General features: G+C 35.7%; 1 protein-coding gene across 1 annotated transcript in view; it reads left to right on the forward strand.

The window, feature by feature from the left end:
• Positions 1 to 24,184, forward strand: part of CSTF3 (cleavage stimulation factor subunit 3) — a 74,666-nt gene that overhangs the window by 37,176 nt on the left and 13,306 nt on the right. The window contains exons 4-11 of the mRNA XM_039233347.1: positions 15,524 to 15,556; positions 15,953 to 16,050; positions 17,947 to 18,013; positions 18,098 to 18,132; positions 18,219 to 18,345; positions 19,984 to 20,061; positions 21,706 to 21,868; positions 23,702 to 23,811. Coding sequence (XP_039089278.1) covers positions 15,524 to 15,556; positions 15,953 to 16,050; positions 17,947 to 18,013; positions 18,098 to 18,132; positions 18,219 to 18,345; positions 19,984 to 20,061; positions 21,706 to 21,868; positions 23,702 to 23,811 — 711 coding nt within the window. The remainder of the gene's footprint in view (positions 1 to 15,523; positions 15,557 to 15,952; positions 16,051 to 17,946; positions 18,014 to 18,097; positions 18,133 to 18,218; positions 18,346 to 19,983; positions 20,062 to 21,705; positions 21,869 to 23,701; positions 23,812 to 24,184) is intronic.

The following is a 24,184-nucleotide window of genomic DNA, read 5'->3' on the forward strand; positions in this document are numbered from 1 at the left end:
TTCAAATACATGTTTAGTGCTTAGATTTTCATTTAGTTGATCAAACCTATAATTTTGCATTTAAGTCTTAGGTTTGCAAGTTATTTTTCTCATACATGTCTTGAACTTTCCATATTCTTGCAACTCAACATTAGAAAGACATGGGAATACTTAAATACCTGTATGTAACAATAATAGTTTTAAGTAGATCAGTACACTTGCTAGGTATGTGATTTTTACCCTTAAATTGATTTGACTGTAAAATATTTGTGAACAATCTTGATTAACAGAAATTTTCGGGGCGCCTGGGTGGCTTAGTCGGTTAAGCGTCCGACTTTCGCTTAGGTCATGATCTCACGGATCGTGGGTTCGAGCCCCGCGTCAGGCTCTGTGCTGACTGCCAGCTCGGAGCCTGGAGCCTATTTCAGAGTATGTGTCTCCCTCTCTCTCTGACCCTCACCTGCTCACGCTGTCTCTCTCTCTCTCTCTCTCTCCCTCTCTCTCCTAGAAATAAAAAAATATATAAATAAAAAAATATTTGTATATAAAAAAAAAGAACAGAAATTTTCTTGAGCTGTTAATGAAAAAGGCATCATAATCATGAAGGCACTTTTAAGATTTAATAGAGATCCCTTTGTTTTTTATTTTAGAGTGCATGTGAGTGGGGGAGGGGAGTAGCAGAAGAGAGTGAATCTTAAGCAGGCTTTCCCCTCTGGGAGGAGCCTGACTTAGGGCCCAACCCTATGACCTTGGGATCATGACCTGAGCTGAAATCAAAGAATTGGATGCCCAACCGACTGAGCCACCCAAGCAATCCCTTTGAAGTGAAATTTTTAGATACAGATTATATTTGCATTATTTAACATTAAACACTTTAGTTTTTTGTTAGTTTTTAAGTTTATTTTTTTTTGGAGAGAGAGAACCAGCGGGAGAGAGGCCCGAGAGAAAGGGAGGGAGGATCCCATACGGGACAAGGTGCTTGGGGCTCAAATTCAAAACAGTGAAATCATGACCTGAGGTTATATCAAGAATCAAGATGCTTAATTGACTGAGCCACCAGGCACCCCTTATTTTTATTTTTTACTTATTTTTTAAACATTAAACATTTTTAAACTAGTTTTCCCAATGGTGAAAAAATTAAATAACTTCATAAAATCTGGTTTCCAATACGCATGCCCTCCAATCCAACAATGTATCTCAAATTTAGCAATTTGGAAATCCATCCTTACATTATTTTATGTCTTGTTTGTGTGCATATTGCTTGATGAGGGCGGTGTGGGGAGGAAAATGTCAATGGTCTTGTCCCTACCCTCTGACCTCCCTCAGGTTTAGGTAGTGGTTAGAAAAGGGCTGTCAGCCCAGCTTCCTAGAGAAACTGGGCAGTAGGAAACTCATTTTCCTATTGCCTTTTATATGTCACCGATTTTGATAATCTGAGGGCTGCACTAACCTGTTACATAAAGAGTGGACAAAAGTAGACCTGTATATTAGAATCCACTAGAAAGAATGGCCATCTGTTTATTGGATTATAGAAGCCTTCCTCCAGACTTCATATATAAGCTAAAATACTATGTTTATCCAGAGCTTGCTATTGAGCATATTTCCCCTTCACCTTGTGTTACATTTAAGTGACAGCATAGTGAGTGCCTGTTTCTTTGTAGCAGGAGTGCCATTTAATCTGTTTCATTCTTGTCTAGCGAATCTTTAATGGCAGTGTTTCATGTAGACTTTGAACTTAATTCTTTACTTTCAGTGGTATCTCTTTGGGAAATGTCCTCACAAATTCCATATATAAGATATATTACAATATATTTATATATATTTGAATGAATTTGGGGCGCCTGGGTGGCTTAGTCGGTTAAGCGTCGGACTTCCGCTTAGGTCACGATCTCCCTGGTTCGTGGGTTCGAGCCCCGCATCCGGCTCTGTGCTGACTGCCAGCTCAGAGCCTGGAGCCTGCTTCAGTCTGTGACTCCCTCTCTCTCTGACCCTCCCCTGATCACGCTGTCTCTCTCTCTCTCCTAGAAATAAATAAATAAATAAATAAATAAATAAATAAATAAAACATGAATGAATTTGTAGGGGATAAAATTTAAAATATAAGCCAAACATTTCAAACTGTAGAAATCAAATTGCAGAGGGGCGCCTGGGTGGCTTAGTCGGTTAAGCGTCCGACTTTCGCTTAGGTCATGATCTCGCAGTTCGTGGGTTCGAGCCCCGCGTCGGGCTCTGTGCTGACTGCCAGCTCAGAGCATGGAGCCTGTTTCAGTCTGTGACTCCCTCTCTCTCTGACCCTCCCCTGCTCACGCTGTCTCTCTCTCTCTCTCCTAGAAATAAAATAAAACATTAAAAAAAAAAAAAAAGAAATCGCAGAGAATATAGGGCATGCTTTTGTTAAGAAGAAATGTACTTAGGAACTTAAGAATTAAGAAGTAAGGGAAAAAAATTTTAAATTTAAGTATCTGTTAGATTATTTTATAAACATTCTGGAGAAGATACTTAAATTTTTAAATATTTTTAAAGCAAGACTCACAAAAATAGAGCAAGAATTTGAATTTTGGAATATATCACAGTGGAAGAAGATTCAGGTCTCAATCTTATTTCTTGATTCTTTGTGGGATTTAATATTTTTTTACCTGAACTTTTTCTTTGGTTTTTATAATTTGTTAGCTATCTTTACTTATTTAAACCTCCTTTTCAGAGTCCCAGTTTCTCATCTTTCAGGTGAGATTATTTGAAGCAGTGTTAACATGGGAAACGAAAACTTTTATTAAGAGACTTAATGAGAAAATTGATTTGGGTGTTCACATGGAATTGTCTAAACCATGTGAAAACCTAAAATCAAAATTAGCATTTTAATCAGTCCTTAATCTAATTTTATAAAAGTGTTCTTCTAAATTGACTGACAGGATAATATTCATTCTAAATCATTTTACTGAGTTGGAGCTTTTCAGTTAATGTTTTAACAAGAATAAAAATTTTATATTTTTACATTTCCTTGGATATTTAAGTGAGTATAATCCACAAGTTAATATGGAATCAATGTTAGATATATCTATATTCATTTAGCAACTGTTTATCGTATGTTATATGTTAGGCACAATTCTAGGTGCTATGAATTACACTGATTTTTTGGATTTTTTGTTTGGATCCTTTGTTGGATTTTTTGATGATGTTGACTCATTTGTTTCCAGATGAGCCAATGGAATAATACCTAGATGAAATACTTAAAAAATGCAGTATTATAGTGGGATTTCTTTCATATACAGGTGTCACTGAAGCTAAATATGTGGGAGAATAAACATTTTGGAATTAAATGGTTTAATTTTAAAAGGGGAGCATAATGAAGTAGCATCAAATGAATGGAAGTTAGGAGAGAAATGAGGAAAAGTGAATTTGTCATTATTTAAAAGGGAAAATAAGACTTGTATTTTGGAAGGTGGTTGGATGGCTGTCAATTGAGCATCCAACTCTTGATTTTGGCTCAGATCATGGTCTCAGGGTCATGGGATGGAGCCCCATGTTGGGTTCTGTGCTGAGTGTGGAGCATGCTTAAGATTCTATTTCCCTCTCCTTCTGTCCCTCCCCCACCGCCTCATGTACACTCATTCTCTATAAAGTTAAAAAAAAAAAAACTTGTATTTTTCTTTTTAAAACGGGTAATATGTGTTTATTGCAGAAAAGTATACGTATAAAGGGGGGGGAAATTGTATTCCCACTACCTTTCACCACTGTTAGCTTCTCTAGATGTAGCTATCTGTAAAATCTTAAAAAAGTTTTGTAACTTATGTTTTCCACATGGTAGCATATTTTTGTGTTACTTATCATACCAAATTGCTTTTAAATATGTCAAAATAGTCCATTCTAGATAATGTGCTATTTAATCAGCCCTTTATTGTTGTATGTTATATTGTTTCCAGTTTTTTGCTTTATAAAAATTAATGTAAATATGATTTTACTTAAATACCTTTATACATTTATAATAATTTCTTTAGGTCAACTTTTTAGAATTGATATTTCATTATCAAATGTTGCTAGCATGATCTTTCAAATGAGCCAGGTAGTGGCCTTTTAAATTGCTTTAGAATTTTAATAAAAATGGTCACTATAGAGTTTGTTCAAGAGTAGAGATAAAAAAAAATTAAATGTACAGTTTTGGTGGAAAAGATTAGGAGATTATTTGGCAAACATTTTTAACTGCAGTGTGGAATTAGGTCATTTTGATAACAAACTATGCATGTAGGATTGAGAAAGTTGGAATTGAGTCCTAATACAAACGTTGGTTTTATTTTTTTGGATAAAATGATAAGGGTACAAAGGGCAGAGTTCCACTTTAATTATAATTTCTGATCTAAAATTAACAGTATTTGAATAGAGGCATTGATTTAAAATGTGATTTTTGTCCTAGGAAAGCACTGTAAGTTTTGTAGAATGAGGAAATTCCACATTCATGGATCTGTGTTGATAAGGAAATCCTGGAAGAGGAGGCAAGTTGTTCAAAAAGTAGAGAAATGCAGCCCGCTAAATTTGTATCCACTTCATTATGGAAGCTTAATCTTGTTTTTCCAGAAGTGACTTGAGAAAGTTCACATGAAGCCTTATCCATGATATATGCATATCTGGTATAAATGTTATATTTGATTTAGAAATGTAAAATGATACGTAGAATTAGTGACAAGGACATGCATAGAATATTTATGATGCCATTGAAACTTGGCAAGTGAAATTGTCTTCTGATAGGAATCTATCAAAATGGGAAAGAAAGTGATTAGTGAAACTAGAATGATCCACAGTAGACAAGTGACTAAAATTCGGCTTTTGTCCAGTGATAATTCAATTGTTAATTTTTAAAAATAGGAAATCTCAATTTGTGAAATTGCAAATGTAGTGAGAAGTATAGTAAGAAAAAGAATTGTAAAGAGTTTTAAGTAAATGGTTTTCCACCTCAAAAATTTTCCTCTCTAGGAGCAACTGGCTAAGTCCAAAGAGCATGCAACTCCTGATCTCAGAGTCGTGACTTAGAGCCCCTCGTTGGGCATAGAGATTACTTCTAAAAATTCCCCTCTACACATTAAAAAAAAAAAGTTGTGTGGCTATACTAATGGAAGATTAGCTCAGCAAATGAGAGCAGACTGAGATACTTTCTAAGGTACCTGATCTTAGAGAGATTGTATTATTGAATAGTATTTTAAGTTTGCCTGGAAGGATTTTCATTTTATTAAGAGGACAGTTCATAAAAGCTGAAAATTAAGGTAGCAGGGTAGAAAACCGTATAAATGGATTGGAAAGAAACTGTTAAGACATTTATGGGAAGTGAATCAGTACATCTGCTTGAGCATGACTCCTGCTGCTCATTTTGGTATCGATACTGTTTTTAAGATCAGTAGCTTATAAACTTGGTTTTCTGTCATTCCTACAAGCTTAAACATCTCAAATGATTGTATATATTTCTCAACCTCAATTTTAATGTACTGTTTAGAGAGAATTTCTGTGCCACAGAACAGTTTTGAGGGAGTGATGGGGAAGAAGCGTAGTAGTGCTAGAGTAGCCAAACCAATTGAGGCATTGATGATTAATGACTTGATACTTCAGACCAAATTATTTTTCTCAGAGGGTAAAATATCCTCTTCTATTTTCCTTACTCAAAATCTGAAGGTTTTTTTTTGAGCAATAGTGTTTGGCATAGTGTTGACAAAATGTTTTTATTGGGAGCAAAGAAGTGAGATATTAAGTAAAAGAGACTGTGTCTATAGATGTCAGGTGATTGTTGTTGACAGATGCCATATAAATTAGGGCAAAATCAAATTTAGGTCAAATTTTTTACCTTTGACGATTTTGATTGAAATCAATTTTGCCTGATTTACCTATGAATTACTTAACTTTTTTAGCTTTGTAGGCCTGACTGACAATTTTGGAGCATTTAAAAATGAATCTAAAATGGAAATTGTTTATAGCCAGAGAAAAATACCAATTAATTACCTAGAAGAGGAGTTTACTGCCCCAAATCAATTATGATTTTTTTTCTCTTAACAAAAACCCAACCTTTTTACTGCAGTAAAATTGTGTTAATAGAAAATGTGTTCTAGAAATGTATAACTGAGACAGATCTCAATTCTCCCAGTGATAACAGTTTTGACCAACAGTTTTGTGTGCATTTCTCCTTAGTTTATATCTCTTGTACTCTGGATTGGTGGTAGGAGAACAGTGAGGAGGAAAGGTAGATGGGTAAACATAGCAAATGTGTATATATTTTTTAAATTTTATTTTTAAAATAGTATATTGTAGGGGCACCTGGGTGGCTCAGTCGATTAAGTGTCTGACTTCGGCTTAGGACATGATCTCATGGTTCGTGAGTTTAAGCCCCACATCGGGCTCTGTGCTGATAGCTCAGAGCCTGGAGTCTGCATTGGATTCTGTGTCTCCCTCTCTGCCCCACCCCAATCATGCTCTCTCTCTTGAAAATAAATACACATTTAAAAAAAATTAAAATAGTATATTGTAGACCTATTTCTATTGAGTATTATAAATATACATCACTGCTTTTAAAGTTTTGTGTACACATGTATATACCCTATGCCATTGTTTAGACAAAGCATAATTTATTCTGCCTTTGGTCATTTAAGTTTCCAAATTTCTTTATTAGAAGCACTCTCTTAGGAAACATATTCATACATCTATCTTGCTGAAGAGCAGAATAGTGTAGTGGCTATGTCCTCAGTTGTGCAATCATGGGCAAGTTACTAAAACTTCCTACGTCTTAGTGTTTTCATCTTTAAGTAATAAATCATAATAGTACTTTATTTACTTGAGTGGTTGGATTAAATGAGTTAATATATATACACTTTTATTAGAGTAGTGCTTAACAAAGTATTTAATAAATGCTGCTAGTATTAGTATTTTGCCATTGATTTCAACTTCTAAGAAATTGAACTGTTTCTATTTTTAAATTTAAATTTGTAATAGATAAGCAATAGCTTTCTTTTTTTTTCTTAAATGTTTTATTTATTTCCGAGAGAGAGACAGTATGAGCAGGGGAGGGTCAGAGAGAGAGGGAGACAGAATCCGAAGCAGGCCCCAGGCTCTGAGCTAGCTGTCAGCACAGAACCCGACATGGGGCTCGAACCCACGAACCGTGAGATCATGACCTGAGCCAAAATCGGATGCCTAACCAACTGAGCCACCCAGACGCCCCAGCAATAACTTTGATATATCCAGATCCATTGATCTTTTTTAAACCCGCGTTCCTTCTGACCTATGGTATGTCCTACCATCCACCAATTCTCTTTCTTATAATGTTTTTTTTTTGGCCTCGTAAATGGTATTTTGTACTTTTTCTCTCATCTTATGTACTCTTTAGTTCTGTTTTTTTCTCTGCCTGGTAATACATGTTTTTTTCAAAATTAATCTTTGCTTGTATATATTCTCTGCTTTAGGGAATATTCCTAATGTCTTAGGCATTATATACTTTGGGTATATATATATAAATTCTTTTTATATATACAAATGACTGATAAAAATATTCTTTAATCCCACAGCCTAATTTGAAATCAAATACCTTATCTCATAACTTTAAACACTTTTTGCCTGTAGAAATTGTATGGCTATCTCATATTAAAACTTAAAAAAGTAAAAAAGTAAACTTTACAGCAACTACTGTAACATGTTTTATTTTTGTTCTCTTGGGTAAAAAAAAACAAACCATGTTCTTCTTCTGTTACTGGGACTGGTTTTCTTTCCCTGTTTCCCCTCCCCCAAGATCAGGTCGCTATTACCCTACTTAAGGATAACAGCAAGCAACAGCATGTTAGCTATTTTTTCCTCAGCTAGTGCCTGCTTGCCTCATCTCCTAGCACTAAAGCCACCTCAGTCTTACTCACCTCCACCTCCCACCGTAATATGGATGAACCATAGTTTCTCTACTTTCATTATTGGGTGACAGTTTTTTTGTGCATCAGATTTAAACTCTGCTTGGCTCAGGCCCTTTGTAGCAGACCTCTACCACAATTAGCCAGCCTACTTTCCTAATACATATTCTTTCATTTGTGGATGTTTTCACTGTTCCCCAGAAAATTCCAGAAACTCATGTCATGATTTACACAAACCTTTTTTTCTCATTAATGGCCTGGATTCCACCTGCTCAGTGAAACTTTCTTCAGTAACTCCAGTTTGCATAGAACTCATTTTCCTCTGAATTTTATAGGACATGGAATATATACAAAATAAATTTAGTCCTATGTTCTTTCTAATAGTTACTTTTATGTATTTAAGTAAATTATAAGCTCATTAATAGAATTAAGTTTCATATTCTTGTATCCACTTGGTAAATCCTCTGCACACACTGAAGATAGTTTTTAGTTGGTTCAGAACAGTGGAAGATTAATTTATACTTAGTTTGGTTAGTATGAAGAATCAAAACGAATGTAAACTTAATTGAGAACTGAAGGTAATCATATTTCTGCTTAGTATGTTTTAATTATATTCATAATGAGACTAAAACAGTGGTCTATAGTTTCCACTCATATTTAGCAACATATTATTTCTGTGACACATTTTTAGTGCTCCAATAACTGAGAATTTATGGGACATGAACAGGTTTACCTAAATCTGTATATGCATATATAGACATACATTTATAGCTACATTTAGAATATTATAAATTATAAAAATATAATCTATAGTAGGAAAAATAGGAAGTACAGATGAGCAAAAACTTTTTAAAGTACCTAATTTCTTTATTTATCTGACTCCCTCACTGAAATGGAAATCCATGACTTTTGAAACTTAGTTTAATCCACCACTATATCTCCAGTGCTAGAATAGAGCCTACCACATAGGCACACAATTATTTGTTTAAAAAAAGGAATTTATTTGCAGGCAGTCCCTTGCTGATATAGGAACTAGGTGGTACAAAGGACTTCAGCTACTCCAGTAATTTAAAAACTATATATCTCGTGTAATCTCCCAACACCTATTTTTTAGGATATGAGATTGGAGAGCAACAGAAAAGAGTAGGGAAAGAGTAAAAGAATGGAAGATGGGGTTTATAATTAGGATTCCATTTGCTTGTAGGTTTCAGGATCAGGGCCAAACTTTTTGGATAATTAAGAAGACAAGCAGGATGAGGCAACTTTTGTAGCTCAAACTCAGCTTAAATTCCACAGAAGTGCATGTGCTTTACTTTGGAAAGATACAAATTAGGAATGTAGTTTTACAATTACTTCATTTCTTCATCACATTAATTATAAGCAACTGTTGTGTGAATTCACTTGAAATGAGGCCTAAGCTGCTGTGTAGTCCAGTGATGTCTTAAAGCACAGCACTGGGAAACCTGGCTGACCTTGAGATTGTAAATTTGAGTCCCACATTGGGTGTAGGAATTAAAAAACAAAAATCTTAAACCATAAGCACTGACTTTTCTTAATTAGTTACTATATAAAAACCTAAACAAAGTAGGGGTGCCTGGGTGGCTCAATCAGTTAGGCTTCTGACTTCAGCTCAGGTCATGATCTCAAGGTTCATGAGTTTAAGCCCCATGTTGGGCTCTGTGCTCAGAGCCCAGAGCCTGCTTCAGATTCTGTATTCCCTCTCTCTCTGCCCCTTCCCTACTCATTCTCTTCCTCTTTCTCTTAAAAATAAATTTTAAAAAACGAAGCAAAGTAAATAGGGATTTACTTTTTCTTTTAGATTGTTTTGCTTGCTTATGGAGTTGCCATGTCATTTTGGTTTATTTGTCAAATATGTTTTTGAGCCATTTAAGATTAGTTATACAAGTATTATTATAATTGAAAATTTTGCAAATAATTTTTAAAAATTCTGATGTTATATGGGATTTGTTTCCCCAACATATATTATAAGAAAAAAATTAAATTTGAGGAAATAGGTCAAAATGCATAATCTGTTGCAAGTGGTCATTACTTCTGATAATTACTCAGAGATGGTTTTAGTTCTAAAAGACTGTTAGTGTTGGAGAAATAATTGTTGACATTAAGTGGAAATAAACGTTTAAAAATGTTAGGCACAGATCTATGTTTTATTCAATATGCTACACTTGTTTTATTCTTCCCCAAATAACCATTCATTTGAATTCAATTAAATTTAAAGTTTAATTGGGGTGCCTGGGTGGCTCAGTGGGTTAAGCATCCGACTTCAGCTCGGGTCATGATCTCACAGTTTGCGGGTTCGAGCCCCACATCAGGCTCTGTGCTGATGGCTCAGAGCCTGTTTCAGATTCTGTGTCTCCCTCTCTCTCTGCCCCTTCTCCACTCATTCTCTGTCTCTCAAAACTGAATAAATGCTAAAAAAAAATTTTTAAAAAATAAAGTTTAATTAAAATATTCACTTATCTTCCCCTTTCATTAAATAAAAATAATTACTAGGAAGCTGACCCTTAAGCAATTTTTTTTTTTTTTTTTTGAGAGAGAGCACAGCAGGAGAGGGACACAGAGAGAATCCCAAGCAGGCTCTGTGCTGTCAGTGCTGAGTCCGACACAGGGCTCGATCTCATGAACCATGAGATCATGGCCTGAGCTGAAATCAAGAGTTGGCTGCCTAACCAACTGAGCCGCTCAGGCACCCTTACACTTATAAAATGTTTATTCTTTTCGCTCCACAGCAACTTTTCTTGTCTTGGTAAAATCCAAATGGTTCATCAAAAAAGTAATGTTGTAACTTCATGACAAATTCTTATGATATATCAGAAAGATAAGTGTTAAAAATTATTCTTAATTTTTTCTTTTTTCTTATTATGATTTTTTAAATTATAAAAATAATATAACCACATTAGGGGGACCTGGGTGACTCAGTTGTTAAGCATCCATCTCTAGATTTTGGCTCAGTTTGTGATCTCATGGTTTGAGCGACCGCCATCAGGCTCTGTGCTGAGGGCTCTGCACTGACAGTGTAGAGACTGCTTAGGATTCTCTCCCTTTCTCTCCCCCTCCCCTACTTGTCTTCTTTCTCAAAATATATAAACTTAAAAATATATATATAATGTAACCACATTAGAAATTTTGATAAAAATGTCATTCCGTCACACACACAAATTATTCATATTTTGGCATATTTCCAACCACTTTAAGAAATCTTTGCATTAGGATAACTTGGGATTCCTGTTACAAATCCACATTTGTTTTTAAAATATTTTTTAAATGTTTATTTTTGGGGGAGATAGAGCTTGAGTGTGGGAGGGGCAGAGGGGGAGGGGAGACAGAATTCGAAGCAGGCCCCAGGCTCTGAGCTGTCAGCACAGTCAATTGTGGAATTTGACCCTTCAAACCACAAGATCATGACACTTAACTGACTGAGCCACCCAGGTGCCCCCAGAAATCCACATTTCTAAGGTGATCATTTTTCTCATTAAAGTTTGAGAGCTGAAGACAAAAGATAATTTTTTGAGAGCCTGTTATTTTCATTTCAGACTTACATAACATTACTTTTATTATTTATTTTTAAGTAAACACTCAGTGTGGGACTTGAACTCACAACCCTGAGATGCATGTGCTACTAGCTGAGTCAGCCAGGTGCCCCCAGTAAATTACCTTTGATAGATAAGATCTGAGCCAGATTCCAGTAAGCTTTGTAAACGTGTATGTATATAATGGGCTTATTAAATGGAGGCAGTTTCCATTAGTTAACAACAGATCCTAGAATCTTTGATGTCAAAGTTTAAGACAGTGTCTAGAACTTTTTATTATTTAAAAAATTTAAACCAAGCTTTTGTTATCAGGTAGATTTTGTACAGACCTATATAACTATGCTAAATATTAAGAATATTTAACTTCTAGACATAGTGATGTAAATACTAGTAAACAATACCTTGGTTAATTATGTTTTGAAGAAGAAAAATGGCTGAATAGGAATACCAAAGGCAGGATGTTGACATGTTCTTGTGCTGGTTTTTCACCAGTATGGAATTTTTCACCAAAATAGAATTTAAATATGGTCTGCAGCATAACCTTTGCTTTTCTTTCAAATGGGGCCAATTATAATAATAACATTTCTCTATTTGGTTACTTGGTTTATATAGATCTGTTTAGAGAATATGTAATGAAAAGTTATGCTTTTTTATTTCATAATTTTGTGAATTTGATTTATACATCTGCAGTGTCTAGATGCTTTTTTTTAAATCCTTGGAAACTTTATAGTACATGTCCTTATCTCCCTGTTTTATAAATGGGAACACCGTTGCTGGGTGAAATTCAGTATTTGATACAAAGTGATCAAATTATTTTAATTTTTATCACACTGCTTTACCAAAGCAGGTTGATACTTTAAAATTTTGAATGATGTTTAAAAAGCCATAATGAGATTATGGCTGCTGTGCTAGTGCCATCAGTGTAGGCTCTAGAGGGGCTGTCGAATATTTACTGATTGAATTAATGAATAACAGTGGCCGGATATTTTAGGACCAGAGAATTCTATAGTTTTTCTACATATGGTATTGAAAGTCATACTAATTGAATAAATAAATAATGAATCCAAGATACAGGACCAATTCATATAGAAAAAAAGCCAGATTCTTTGGTTTCTATTTCTTTTTTTTTTTTTTTTTTTTTTTTACAAATAGTTTATTGTCAAATTAGTTTCTACTGGTTTCTATTTCTTATACAAAAATATTTTTTTTACTTGAATGCATAAATGAAATCGTGTATGTATAGTCTCTTATTTTTGTCTGTTCTCCTGCCCATACAATTCTGCCCACCATAACTATATCATCAACTTTGTATCCCATATTTTCTCCATGCTCATAAAATCATATGGAAACATACATATGTACAAATAAGGTTTATTTTTGATCATTGTTTTATAAAAATGGATTCTATTGTACACATTTTTTCATTCAATAAAATCTTATGGAAATTCTCCCAAATTACCTGTTACAGCTTTAAATCTTTTTATATTGGTATATAATCCAGAATGTGGATGCACCATAATTTATTAAACCATTTCCCTACTGGTGGACATTTACTTTGTTAACTATTTTTGCTGCTGCAAATTTAGCAGTAAATAACCTTGCTCAACACCTTTATATCCTGGTGCTTTTGTTTCTGTAGGGTAGATACAAGAGTAGAATTGCTAGGTCAAAAGATACATATTTTTTATTTGAAGAGCTTTTGCCAATGGCTTTCCATAAAGGCCATAACAATTCATACTTCCTTGAGCAGTGTATGAACTCCCTTTTCCTCCTACCACTTCAGCAGTGTTAATAATATTCTTTTTAAACTTTTACCATACTGACTGGTACAAAGCAATATCTATTTGTTTTTCCCTTTTTGGGAGTTTGTATGTGTTGCCCTATTATTTTTAACCATTTGCATTTTCTCTTCTGGGAATTTCCTATTCGTAACCTTTGCCAATTTTCTAAGTATTGGTTTTCCTGGCCAGTTGTGAGAACTGTATATAGTTTGTCATCTGCATTTGGGAAGCTGGTGACTTCACTTCCACTTTCAACTCAACTTATTTACCTTTACTGAGCTAAGCAGGTGGATGCAAGAAAACCTCAGGTTTTATGGCAGTCTCAAAGAAGAGGGCTGGTGGAGAACTTAAGGCAAGAGTAAGAAAGTAACTCCTAAAAATACATGGAACCCCTCAACTGCCTTTCTACCCCCAGAGGAACTTTGACATCAGCGTGGCTTCCAAGAAACCAAAAAGGAGTAGAATCAGCAGGCTGAATCCTCCCTACTCTTGAGCAAAGATTTCTTTCTGGTTCTTTGTCCAAAGACCACAAACAGCCTTTTTGCTGTCTACACCTGCTACACAGCTGTCACAGTAGAGAAAGGGTCAACTACTATCATAAGTCTGCCAACACTGAGCTTCAGTGAATAGACAGAAGAAACAACTACACGTCTAAGGATCCAGCAACAAGAAAAGATGCTAACCAAACTCTTGGGACAGGCCCCCAACAGAATAGAGGAGGGAGACAATAACTTCAACAAAATGATATGAATACAGAGACACTGAAAGTATAGTATTTTTAAAAAATGAGCCAAAACCCATTATTTTCTAACTACGGCAATAAGTCAAATGGAGGAGAATGGTAACATAGAGACCTAAATTATTGGCCTGGAAAATCCAGTGGAAGAAATAATTTTAAGCCTAGAGCAAAAATGCAAGAGACAGGGTAAAAATGACCGATTTTGAGGCTAGAACAAAGAGATCTATTGTGTACGATACAAGTCCTAAAAGAAAAAAAAGGAACAGATGGAAGAGAGGCAATAGTTTTTTAAATTCTTGAGCTGAAAAATACTTTTATCTGTAACTTGAAAGGACACACTGAATTCCAGGCAGAATTTGTGCTAATAGAATAATAAATGGTAATTACCATGTGCTCACTTTGCCAGGCAGTGTTCTAATGGCTTCACATTTATTAACTCATCAAGTCCTTACAGAAGCCTTAGGAAATAGCTATTATTATCACTGTTATTCAGATAAGGAAAAAAGAGGTTAGGTGGAAAGTCCATGTAAACCCAAGAGGTCTGACTTCAGATCCTTGACTAAGCTGGCTCATAGTAGAGAGAGTTAGGCATAACCTCTTAAAATTTATGGACTCTGAAGATTAAGGGGAAATCTTACAGGTTCCAGAGAGCAAGTTATCAGCAAAAGAAAAAGCTTGTCATCAATAGTCTCAACAGTATCACCAAAAGCCAGAAAACAGAAAATTTATACATACTATGGAGAGAAAAGGACCACAAGATTTCTCCAACCAATCAAATTATCCACCTATCTGGGTGAAAAAGATTTGTTGATGTATCACAGTTGAGCAACTGATCCCACCTACCATCTAATGAAAATATTCAGAGAAAGGGAAATCTAATCATATTTAACCTTGGTCTTTGCACATGTCATTCCTCCTGCCTGGAATAAGTCCTCCCTTTCTTTACCGGCCTAACACCTCATCCTTAACATCTTCACTTTTTCCAGGAAATTTTCTGCAAATCCTCAAGTCTGAGTTTTAGGCTCCTTCTAAATGTACCTGGAGCACCCTATATTTTCCCCATCTTGACATCTTTCCCCATAACACTGTGAGTTCTGTGAGGACACAGGCAGACTATGCTTGTTTTGTTCACTGTGGTAACCACAGTTCCTACCACAGTGCCTAGAATATAGGAGGTTAACTGGGTGACTAAAATTTAATTGTAGTCAAATTTAGTAAATCTTTTTGTGGCTGTACTCAGATTGTTCTAATAATTAGCTATTCAGGAAAAGTAAAGCTTTAAGTTTGTCTTCATTGTATACATAAAGCTCTGTTCAAGTATGTCTTATATAAATTTCTGTATTCACCTTGTAACTCTTTTACACACTTTGAAATTTATAAAATTTAAACAAATAATTGATGAAAAGCTATCTGTAGAATCAGTTTACATAAAGCACATCTATAGTGCATAATTTCCCATGTTGTGCTCAAAATTCTATTTGTTATTTTTGTAAAGCAGAATTAATAGGAAAGTGTAAGCATGAATTTGCAAGACTAGTCAAAAATCTCAGGCATGGTGTTTTAATACTCTAAGAACAATAATGTTAATTCTATATTTTTCTGTTTCTCCAGATAAAAGCTAAAAATTACGACAAGGTTGAAAAGGTGAGTTCTCATAAACTTACTTTGAATTTTATGCTAGAGTTTAACTTAGGACTTACCATATATATGCAAATCTAGTAAAATTCAACAACTGTTGAATCTAGGTAGTGATTGTATAGTACTGCATTATACTTACTCGACCTTTTTTTTTGCTTGAAAAGGTTCACAATAAAAATTTTGGAAAAGAAAATAATTATACTCTACTGACCAAAATCATGAGAATGATTTTGATTATCTAAACTGAAAATAGGAGGGATTTGTTAAATTTGCCATTTATCTGTAAGAAGACAATAAATTAATGAAAAGACCTGAATTTGGTTTTTTAATGTTCCATTTCACCCATGTACATGTGAAATTTATTTAACTGTGGATTCTGATAATATTTTCTTGTATTTATAGCTATTTCAGAGATGCCTTATGAAGGTTTTGCACATTGATTTATGGAAGTGTTATCTTTCATACGTTCGAGAAACCAAGGGTAAACTGCCAAGTTACAAGTAAGTTAAAACAAGATCTTAAAAATGCAAGTCATCCCCAGGCACACAGTCAATCCCACATGAATTCACACCTTCTCTTAACTCTGGGAAGAAGAGACTTAAGAGTTTGAAAAGTCAGGGTTTTCCGAAAAGTTATTAAATCTTGGGAAAGGTGCTTCAAAGAAAGTCACTGGTATCAGACTTATTCTGGAGAATTGAATCACCCAAGCCCTTCTTTAAAAAAAAAATGTTTTTTAATGTTTATTTATTTTTGAGAGAGAGAGAGAGACATAGACATAGCATGAGCAGGGGAGGGGTAGAGAGCGAGGGAGACACAGAATCTGAAGCAGGCCCTAGGCTCTGAGCTGTCAGTACAGAGCCCGATGCGGGGCTTGACCAATAAGCTGTGAGATCATAACCTGAACTGAAGTTGGACACTTAACCTAATGAGCCACTCAGATGCCCCCCAAGCCCTACTATATTGAAACACAGTACATTTGTTAACACCAAATCACTTTGTTGGCAGGTTTGTTGCCAAAGTTAATAAAAACCATCTTATTGTCATAGCACCATTCTTGGCAGGTGACATAGCAATGTGCTGCCTAAGTATTCTAAGGCATCTTTGACAGTTCTCTTTATAGTTTAATTCCCCACCATGACTTAAACTCACCTATTCATCTTCACTGAATCTCAATAATGGACCCTCTCAAATGCTGTTTTTATATATAACAAACAGGCAAGTTATTTCTATAACTGAATTCTGTAGTTTCTGTTCCTCATTATCTTGTATTATCTTATATTGAAGAGGAAGTTCTTTCTTCCTATATTTTACTTCAGAGCTAATACATCTTCAGACGCAACTTACCTCCTCAATCAGATAATCAGATATTTCCACATTTGAATCTGCTACATGTAAGATTAGGCAATAAAGAATATAGGGTAAGTGAAACATGGGCTTTAATTTTGATAAGCTCACAAGCAGTAGTTAAAAAAATAAAGCATAGGGGCACCTAGGTGGCTCAGTGGGTTCAGAATCTGACCTTAGCCCAGGTCATGATCTCATGGTTCACAAGTTCAAGCCCCACATGGGGCTCTGTGCTGATAGCTCGGAGCCTGGAGCCTGCTTGGAATTCTGTGTCTCCGTCTCTCTCTCTGCCCCTCCCCTGCACATGCTCTTTCTCTCTTCTCTCAAAATAAATAAAAACATTAAAAAAAAATAAAGCATATAAATTAAAGACATTGACAAACTAAACACAAAAGCACTACTTTCTTATGTATTTGCAAAGATGTCTTTACATTTTTGCTTATACAAAAAGTTCAAATGCTGTTTTGATCTTATGATCAGAGGTTATGATTATGTCTTTAATATATATTTTTTATATATTTTTGAGAGAGAGTGAGTGGGGGAGGGGTGGAGACAGAAGATCTAAAATGGGCTCTGCACTGACATATGGCACCCGTATGTTTTATTTGTAGATATATTTTAATAATAAATGAATGTTTTAAAAAACATGTCTTTTGGGGTGCCTGGCTAGTTCAGTTAGTAGAGCATATGACTCTTAATCTTGGGGTTATGAGTTCAGGCCTCATGTTGGATGTAGAGATTAGTTAAAAATAAAATCTTAAAATAATAAAATCTTTTCATATTTTTTCTTTTATTTTTTTTTAATGTTTATTTATTTTTGAGACAGAGAGAGACCATGAGCAGGGGAGGGGCAGAGAGAGGGAGACACAGAATCTGAAGCAGGCTCCAGGCTCTGAGGTGTTAGAGACCAACACAGGGCTCGAGCTCACGAACCACGAGATCATGACCTGAGCTGAAGTCGGACACTTAACCAACTGGCTGAGCCACCCAGGAGCCCCAAAATCTTTTTTAAAAATAAGTGATTTAAAACATGTCTGTCCCATTTATTTCAGAGAAAAAATGGCCCAAGCATATGACTTTGCACTGGATAAAATTGGAATGGAAATTATGTCATATCAGGTAGTTAAATTTTTTCCATATATGTGTTATACTCTTAATAAATTTGAAAATATCAAGATACTGACATTTTATTTTATTTCTTAGATTTGGGTGGATTACATCAATTTCTTAAAAGGCGTGTAAGTATTTTTATAGTTTTTTTTTCCCATGTGAACAGTGGCTTTAGCTGCAATATAACTGATGGCATTTTTTAATCCAATGCCAGGGAAGCTGTTGGATCTTATGCAGAAAATCAAAGAATAACCGCTGTCCGAAGGGTTTATCAACGAGGTTGTGTTAATCCAATGATCAACATTGAACAACTCTGGAGAGACTATAACAAGTATGAAGAGGTAAATTAGGCCAGAGTAGTTTATTATTATAACTAAGCTGTTTTTAATTTTTTTGATTTTAATTTTTATGCATTGTGGATTTGTGGATTCTGGCCTTGCTGGTATAAGGCACCTGGATATCAGCGCTACACAGGTCTGTTTTTATATTGATAGCAATCAAAGAACCATTCCTAATGTTTTTGTAAGGTTTTGAGAGTCACCTAATACTACTGAGTTATTATTTAGAGAATACCCTGAGAGAAATTGTAAGTCTTACAAAACCACTTATATTCAATGCTAAACCATATCCACATGGTCATGCATACACATTGCCATTCATCTCTTACGAAATGGGACCTTATTAGAATAGTTTCCAATAGTAATGATCAGTTGCATTGCATGCCTTTCATGTAGTTATAGAGCTGTGATTATTGGCATGCAGGGGGGCTGCAGTCCAAGATCTTTGTTTCACTAGCATTTTTGTTTGTTTGTTTTTGAGAGAGAGAAGGCAAAAGTGAGTGAGGGGCAGAGAGAGAGAGGGAGGGAGGGAGGGATAAATGGAGGGAGGGAGGAGTAGTGCACAAACTCACCAGAAGCGGAGCTCAAGCTCACCTGATTCAGGACTCGAACTCAGGAACTGTGAGATATGACCTGAGCCGAAGTCAGATGCTTAGCTGACAGAGCCACCCAGGGCCTATCACTGACATATTTTTAACTAGCTGAGCTAATCGGCTTATATATGTAAACATACATGCCAAATAAGCTCTATTGTTAAAAGAAAGTTTTTGGTATGTCCATTGTGACCGGGAAGAACTATGTAGGGTATGAGCAGTGGTTGTCAAATGTTTTGGTCTTGGGATTTTAAAAATTATTGAAGACTACAGAGAACTTTTTATTTTAATTTGGCTTTTATCTATTAGTATATAGTATATTGAGATTAAAACTGAGAAATTTCCAAGATATTTATTATTTCATTTGCATTTCACAATAATAAACTCCTTACATTTTAACATAAATAGCATTAAACCAAGCTGTCTTTTCCAAAGCAAGAAAAATTTAGTGAGGAGAGTGGCCTTGTTTTATATTTTTGCAAGTCCTTACCTAACTTAATAGAAGTTAATGGAAAATTTTCATATCTGCTTCTAAACTCAACGTGTTATGATACTAATAACATCATGTAGCCTCTGAAAACCCCTGAACGGGTTTTGGGGAACAGGAATCCTTGGACTACGTTTTGAGAACTACTAAGTGTGAAAGATAATGTTTCTATTTCCATGCTACTTCTGCATTTGTTTTTAAAGTTATGCAGACCTAGTTAGAACAAAACTTTTAAAGTGAAGCGATGGCTGTTTACCCTGATGAATCTGCATAGAGTTCTCTATTAGTATAATTTTATGTGAAATAATTGACCTTTTCCAAATGATTCCTTATCTTTAGAAATTTCTGATACATGGAGACTTAATGCCAGCTCCTAAAAGATATAAGCAGATCCTCCTTGATCTCTGAAGCATGTAATGTGATTGAACCTTTATTTTATTAACAAAGTCTTTTAAAATAAAGAATTTAAAGTGACTTAGTAAATGAACAGATTAACTGTATTGTGCTAATATTAAAATACACTTAATTTTAAAATGATATACATTTCCTTTTTTTTTCTAGGGTATCAATATTCATTTAGCTAAAAAAATGATTGAAGATCGGAGTCGAGATTACATGAATGCTAGGCGTGTAGCAAAGGTATGGACTTCCAACAGGGCACTTATTGAAAGGATGAGTATGTTATTTACACAAGAGCTTTCTGTGTCTGGTGTTCAATTATTAGCAGTTTAACCAGTGACAGTTAAATCGCATTGTTTGAGCAGATGATGTATTTGAAATGAAATACCTCTTTACATAGATGTTAAAGGACAAAAATAGAATAAATCAAGTTTAGATAAAATTTCTTTTTATTTTTATTTTTTTGAGAGAGACAGGCGTAAAGAGGGGGAGAGAGAGAATATCTTTTTTTTTTTTTTAATGTTTTATTTGAGAGAGAGACACACACACAGCATGAGCAGGGGAGGGTCAGAGAGAGAGGGAGACAAAAAAATCAGAAACAGGCTCCAGGCTCTGAGCTAGGTGTCAGCACAGAGCCTGACGTGGGGCTCAAACCCACGAACCGTGAGATCATGACCTGAGCCGAAGTCGGACACTCAACCAACTGAGCCACCCAGGCGCCCCAAGAGAGAGAATATCTTTTTTTTTTTTTTAATGTTTTTTATTTATTTCTGAGAGAGAGAGACAGTGTGAGCAAGGGAGGGTCAGAGAGAGGGAGACACAGAATCTGAAGCAGGCTCCAGGTTCTGAGCTAGCTGTCAGCACAGAGCCCGACGCGGGGCTCAAACCCACGAACCATGAGATCATGACCTGAGCTGAAGTTGGACGCTTAACCAACTGAGCCACCCAGGCACCCCAAGAGAGAGAATATCTTAAGGAGGCTCCACACTAAGCACAGAGCCTAATGTGGGGCTCAATCCCATGACCCTGGCATCATGACTTGAGCTGAAATCAAGAGTCAGATACTCAACCAACTGAGCCACCCAGGTGCTGTTGGAAAAAACTTTTTAAAATACATGAACAGGGTGTGCCTGGGTGGCTTATTCAGTTAAGTGTCCAACTTTAGCTCAGGTCATGATCTCACGGTTCATGGGTTTGAGCCTTGTGTTGGGCTTTGTGCTGACAGCTCAGAACCTGGAGCCTGCTTCAGATTCTGTGTCTCCCTCTCTCTGCCCCTGCTGTGTTCACACTCTCTCTCTCTCACATGCGTGAGCAAAAATAAATAAACATTAAAAAAAATACATGAACGGGATATACAGACAAGGTTCTACCTATAGTTGATAAAGCAGTTCTTATGCTTCCCTCCTATCTGCTCATACATATTTGAATATTATACTACTTTGTGGTCTCATAGGTCTCAGGGACAGATATTTGTCTTGTGTGCATACCTTTCCATTCATTGACACTGTTAGAAGTTAGGGAACGTAGCCTAGTAATACAAACTATTGAAATTTTAAAAGACAGACAGTTTCCCCAGATGGCAGTAATGATGCTCTCAGATCATCAGTTATGTCGATCTGTCAGTTCCTCTGTCCTGGAGTGTGACCTAGATCACCTGCAGAGAGGGCCCCAGGGCTGTTCTGTTCACTCAGGCCTGGGAACCTGTCCATGGGTAAGTAATCCTCTGTTATCTTTCTCCCTGCTCTTAGTTTTTAGATTATATTAACAAAGTGGTATTTGGGAAAAATAGGCATTTGAACAAAGTATTCCTAACTGATCAACTCAATTCCATATATCTGAGTTTTTCCTAGACTCACCACAGAATTCTAAATGCTTGTTGTCTAGGAATATGAGACAGTGATGAAAGGTTTGGACCGCAATGCTCCTTCGGTGCCTCCTCAGAATACTCCTCAAGAAGCCCAGCAGGTGGACATGTGGAAGAAATACATACAGTGGGAAAAGAGCAACCCTCTTCGTACAGAAGATCAGACGCTTATCACAAAAAGAGGTAACTTGGTATCATCCCACAGTCTCTTTGTTACCTCCAGTCTTTTTTTCTCTCACGTTCTTCAGATTCAGTGAGTTCTATAGATCTATCTTCATCCATATTCACTGACCTTTATCATATCCAATCTGCTGCTAAACCCATCCAGTGAGTTATTTGTTTCAGATACTATACTTTTCAGTTCCATCAATTTCCATTTTAGAGGTTTTTATATTTTTAAAAAATGTATATTTATTTATTTTGAGAGAAAAGTGACTGCAAGTGGGGGCAGGGCAGAGAAAGAGGGAGAGCTGTCAATGCAGAGCCTGTTGTGGCCAACATCTGCGCCATTAGCGAATTGGTTTCTTTTTCTCTTGACTGTGGGTCACATTTTCCTGCTTTGTCATAGTCTAGATAGTTAAAATTTTTCTTTTGGACATTGTACAGATGTACAAGTGATACATTATAAAGACTGGATTCTGTCATCTGCCTCCGAAAATTGTTGAGTTTTATTTTAGCAGGGAGTTAAGTTACTGGCAGATCACCTGGACCTTGTTAGGATGGATCTGTTTTAGTTTTGCCCTTAATCTCAGGGTAAATCTCTTAGTCCTGGGACCAGGTTTTTACTCCTAAAATAGAATGGAAAGTTCAAGGTGTTTACCCAGACCCTCTAACTTGATGGGACTCAAATTCTAAACTTGGTCTCTGTGACAGTGGGCAGCTGCTGAAAAACCTATTCAGCTCTTTCAGCCTTCCAGATTTGCTTGCCACTTGAGCTCTTTGTATTCTTCTCTGTGTATATATATTTTAGAGGCCAGCTAAAGATTTGAGGACATTTATGTTGATTTTCAGGCTTTCAGGGATTGCCCCTCAGAGGAAAAGCCATATTAAATATGGATCTTAGCCAGTATGGTTCTGATTTTTTGAGGGCTCAATCTCTGGTTTCTGTTTTGGCCATTGGCTTCTTTTGGTCATTCTCCTGAGCCTTTAAATAGTTGTTTTTTGTATTTCTTGGTTTATGATTTTTATTTTCAGGGAAGTTTGATAGAAACAAATCTGCTGCTTCCAGAACTAGAATTTTTCTCAATCTGGCCTTGCTCTTACCTAGAAGTCTTTGTAAGTAGTTTCCTTTGCCTACACCATTTTCCCAGTTCTTCCTGCACTTCACTTACTCTCTCATCTGACCAGATTCTTCTGATTTGATCTGATCTGATCAGTCCCTTCAGGTTTTGCTTTAGATGTCAGTTCCTTAGTGAAGCTTTTCTTGAGTCCCTAAATGATGTTAAGTCCAACTGCTCTAAGTTCAAGAGTACACTGTACTAACTTTTGCTTTTGTAATATCAGTCTTCCCAACACACTGCAGACTTCTTGAGTATAGGAAGTGTTAGTCACCGATACATTCACAGTGTCTTGAACATTCCCTAGCATATAGTTCATGCTCAGTAAATACTAATTTAAAAAATGATGGATGGGGGCACCTGGGTGGCTCAGTTAAGCGTCCAACTCTTGATTTCAGCTCAGGTCATGATCTCACAGTTCTTGAGATCGAGCCTCTCATGAGACTCTGCGCTGACTATGTGGAGCCTGCTTAGGATTCTCTTTCTCTCTGTCCCTCCTCTGCTTGCACACCTGTGCACATGCTCTCTCTGCCTCTCTCAAATAAATAACATTTTAAAAATAATGGAGGGATAGATAGGGCTTGGGTGGATAATGGTGCCTGAAATCACTAAAGCTTGTGTTTCTAATTAACATTTATTATTGAGGGCCCTGTTTTAGCCTAAGTTAGTTGTGATGCTTGTATTGATAGTTTCATAAATAATATTTATTTTAATTGAATGTTATGAATGTCTTCCCTAGTTATGTTTGCTTATGAACAGTGCCTGCTTGTGCTGGGCCATCACCCTGATATTTGGTATGAAGCTGCCCAATATCTTGAACAGTCAAGTAAATTGCTTGCAGAAAAGGGGGTAAGTATTTCTCTTCCCCGCTTTGGTCTTTTCATGGTTTTAATATAGCAATAATTTGCTAAAAATATAACACTGAATTTTGGTAATAAAGTATAGGTGATGAAAATTTTTATCTTTTGTCAATATGAAGCTTAGTGACACGCGGACTACCTTAAGTCAAAATTAAAATATAGGGGCTGTTTTTTAATGCATTAAAATGATGAACTATTTAGAATACTTACGGATTCTTCTGTATGTTAAGTAATATACAGAAGAAGTCTTCGGAGTTTTTTTAGAATCCAGATATGTATATGTGTTTGTATATGTGTATATACATGAGTGTGTGTATTCATTCTCTTTCAACTGTATTAAAATTATTGAAGAGTGAGCTTTT

This window comes from Hyaena hyaena, unplaced genomic scaffold (assembly GCF_003009895.1).
Source record: "Hyaena hyaena isolate Hyena2069 unplaced genomic scaffold, ASM300989v1 scaffold_74, whole genome shotgun sequence".
NCBI lineage: Eukaryota > Metazoa > Chordata > Mammalia > Carnivora > Hyaenidae > Hyaena > Hyaena hyaena.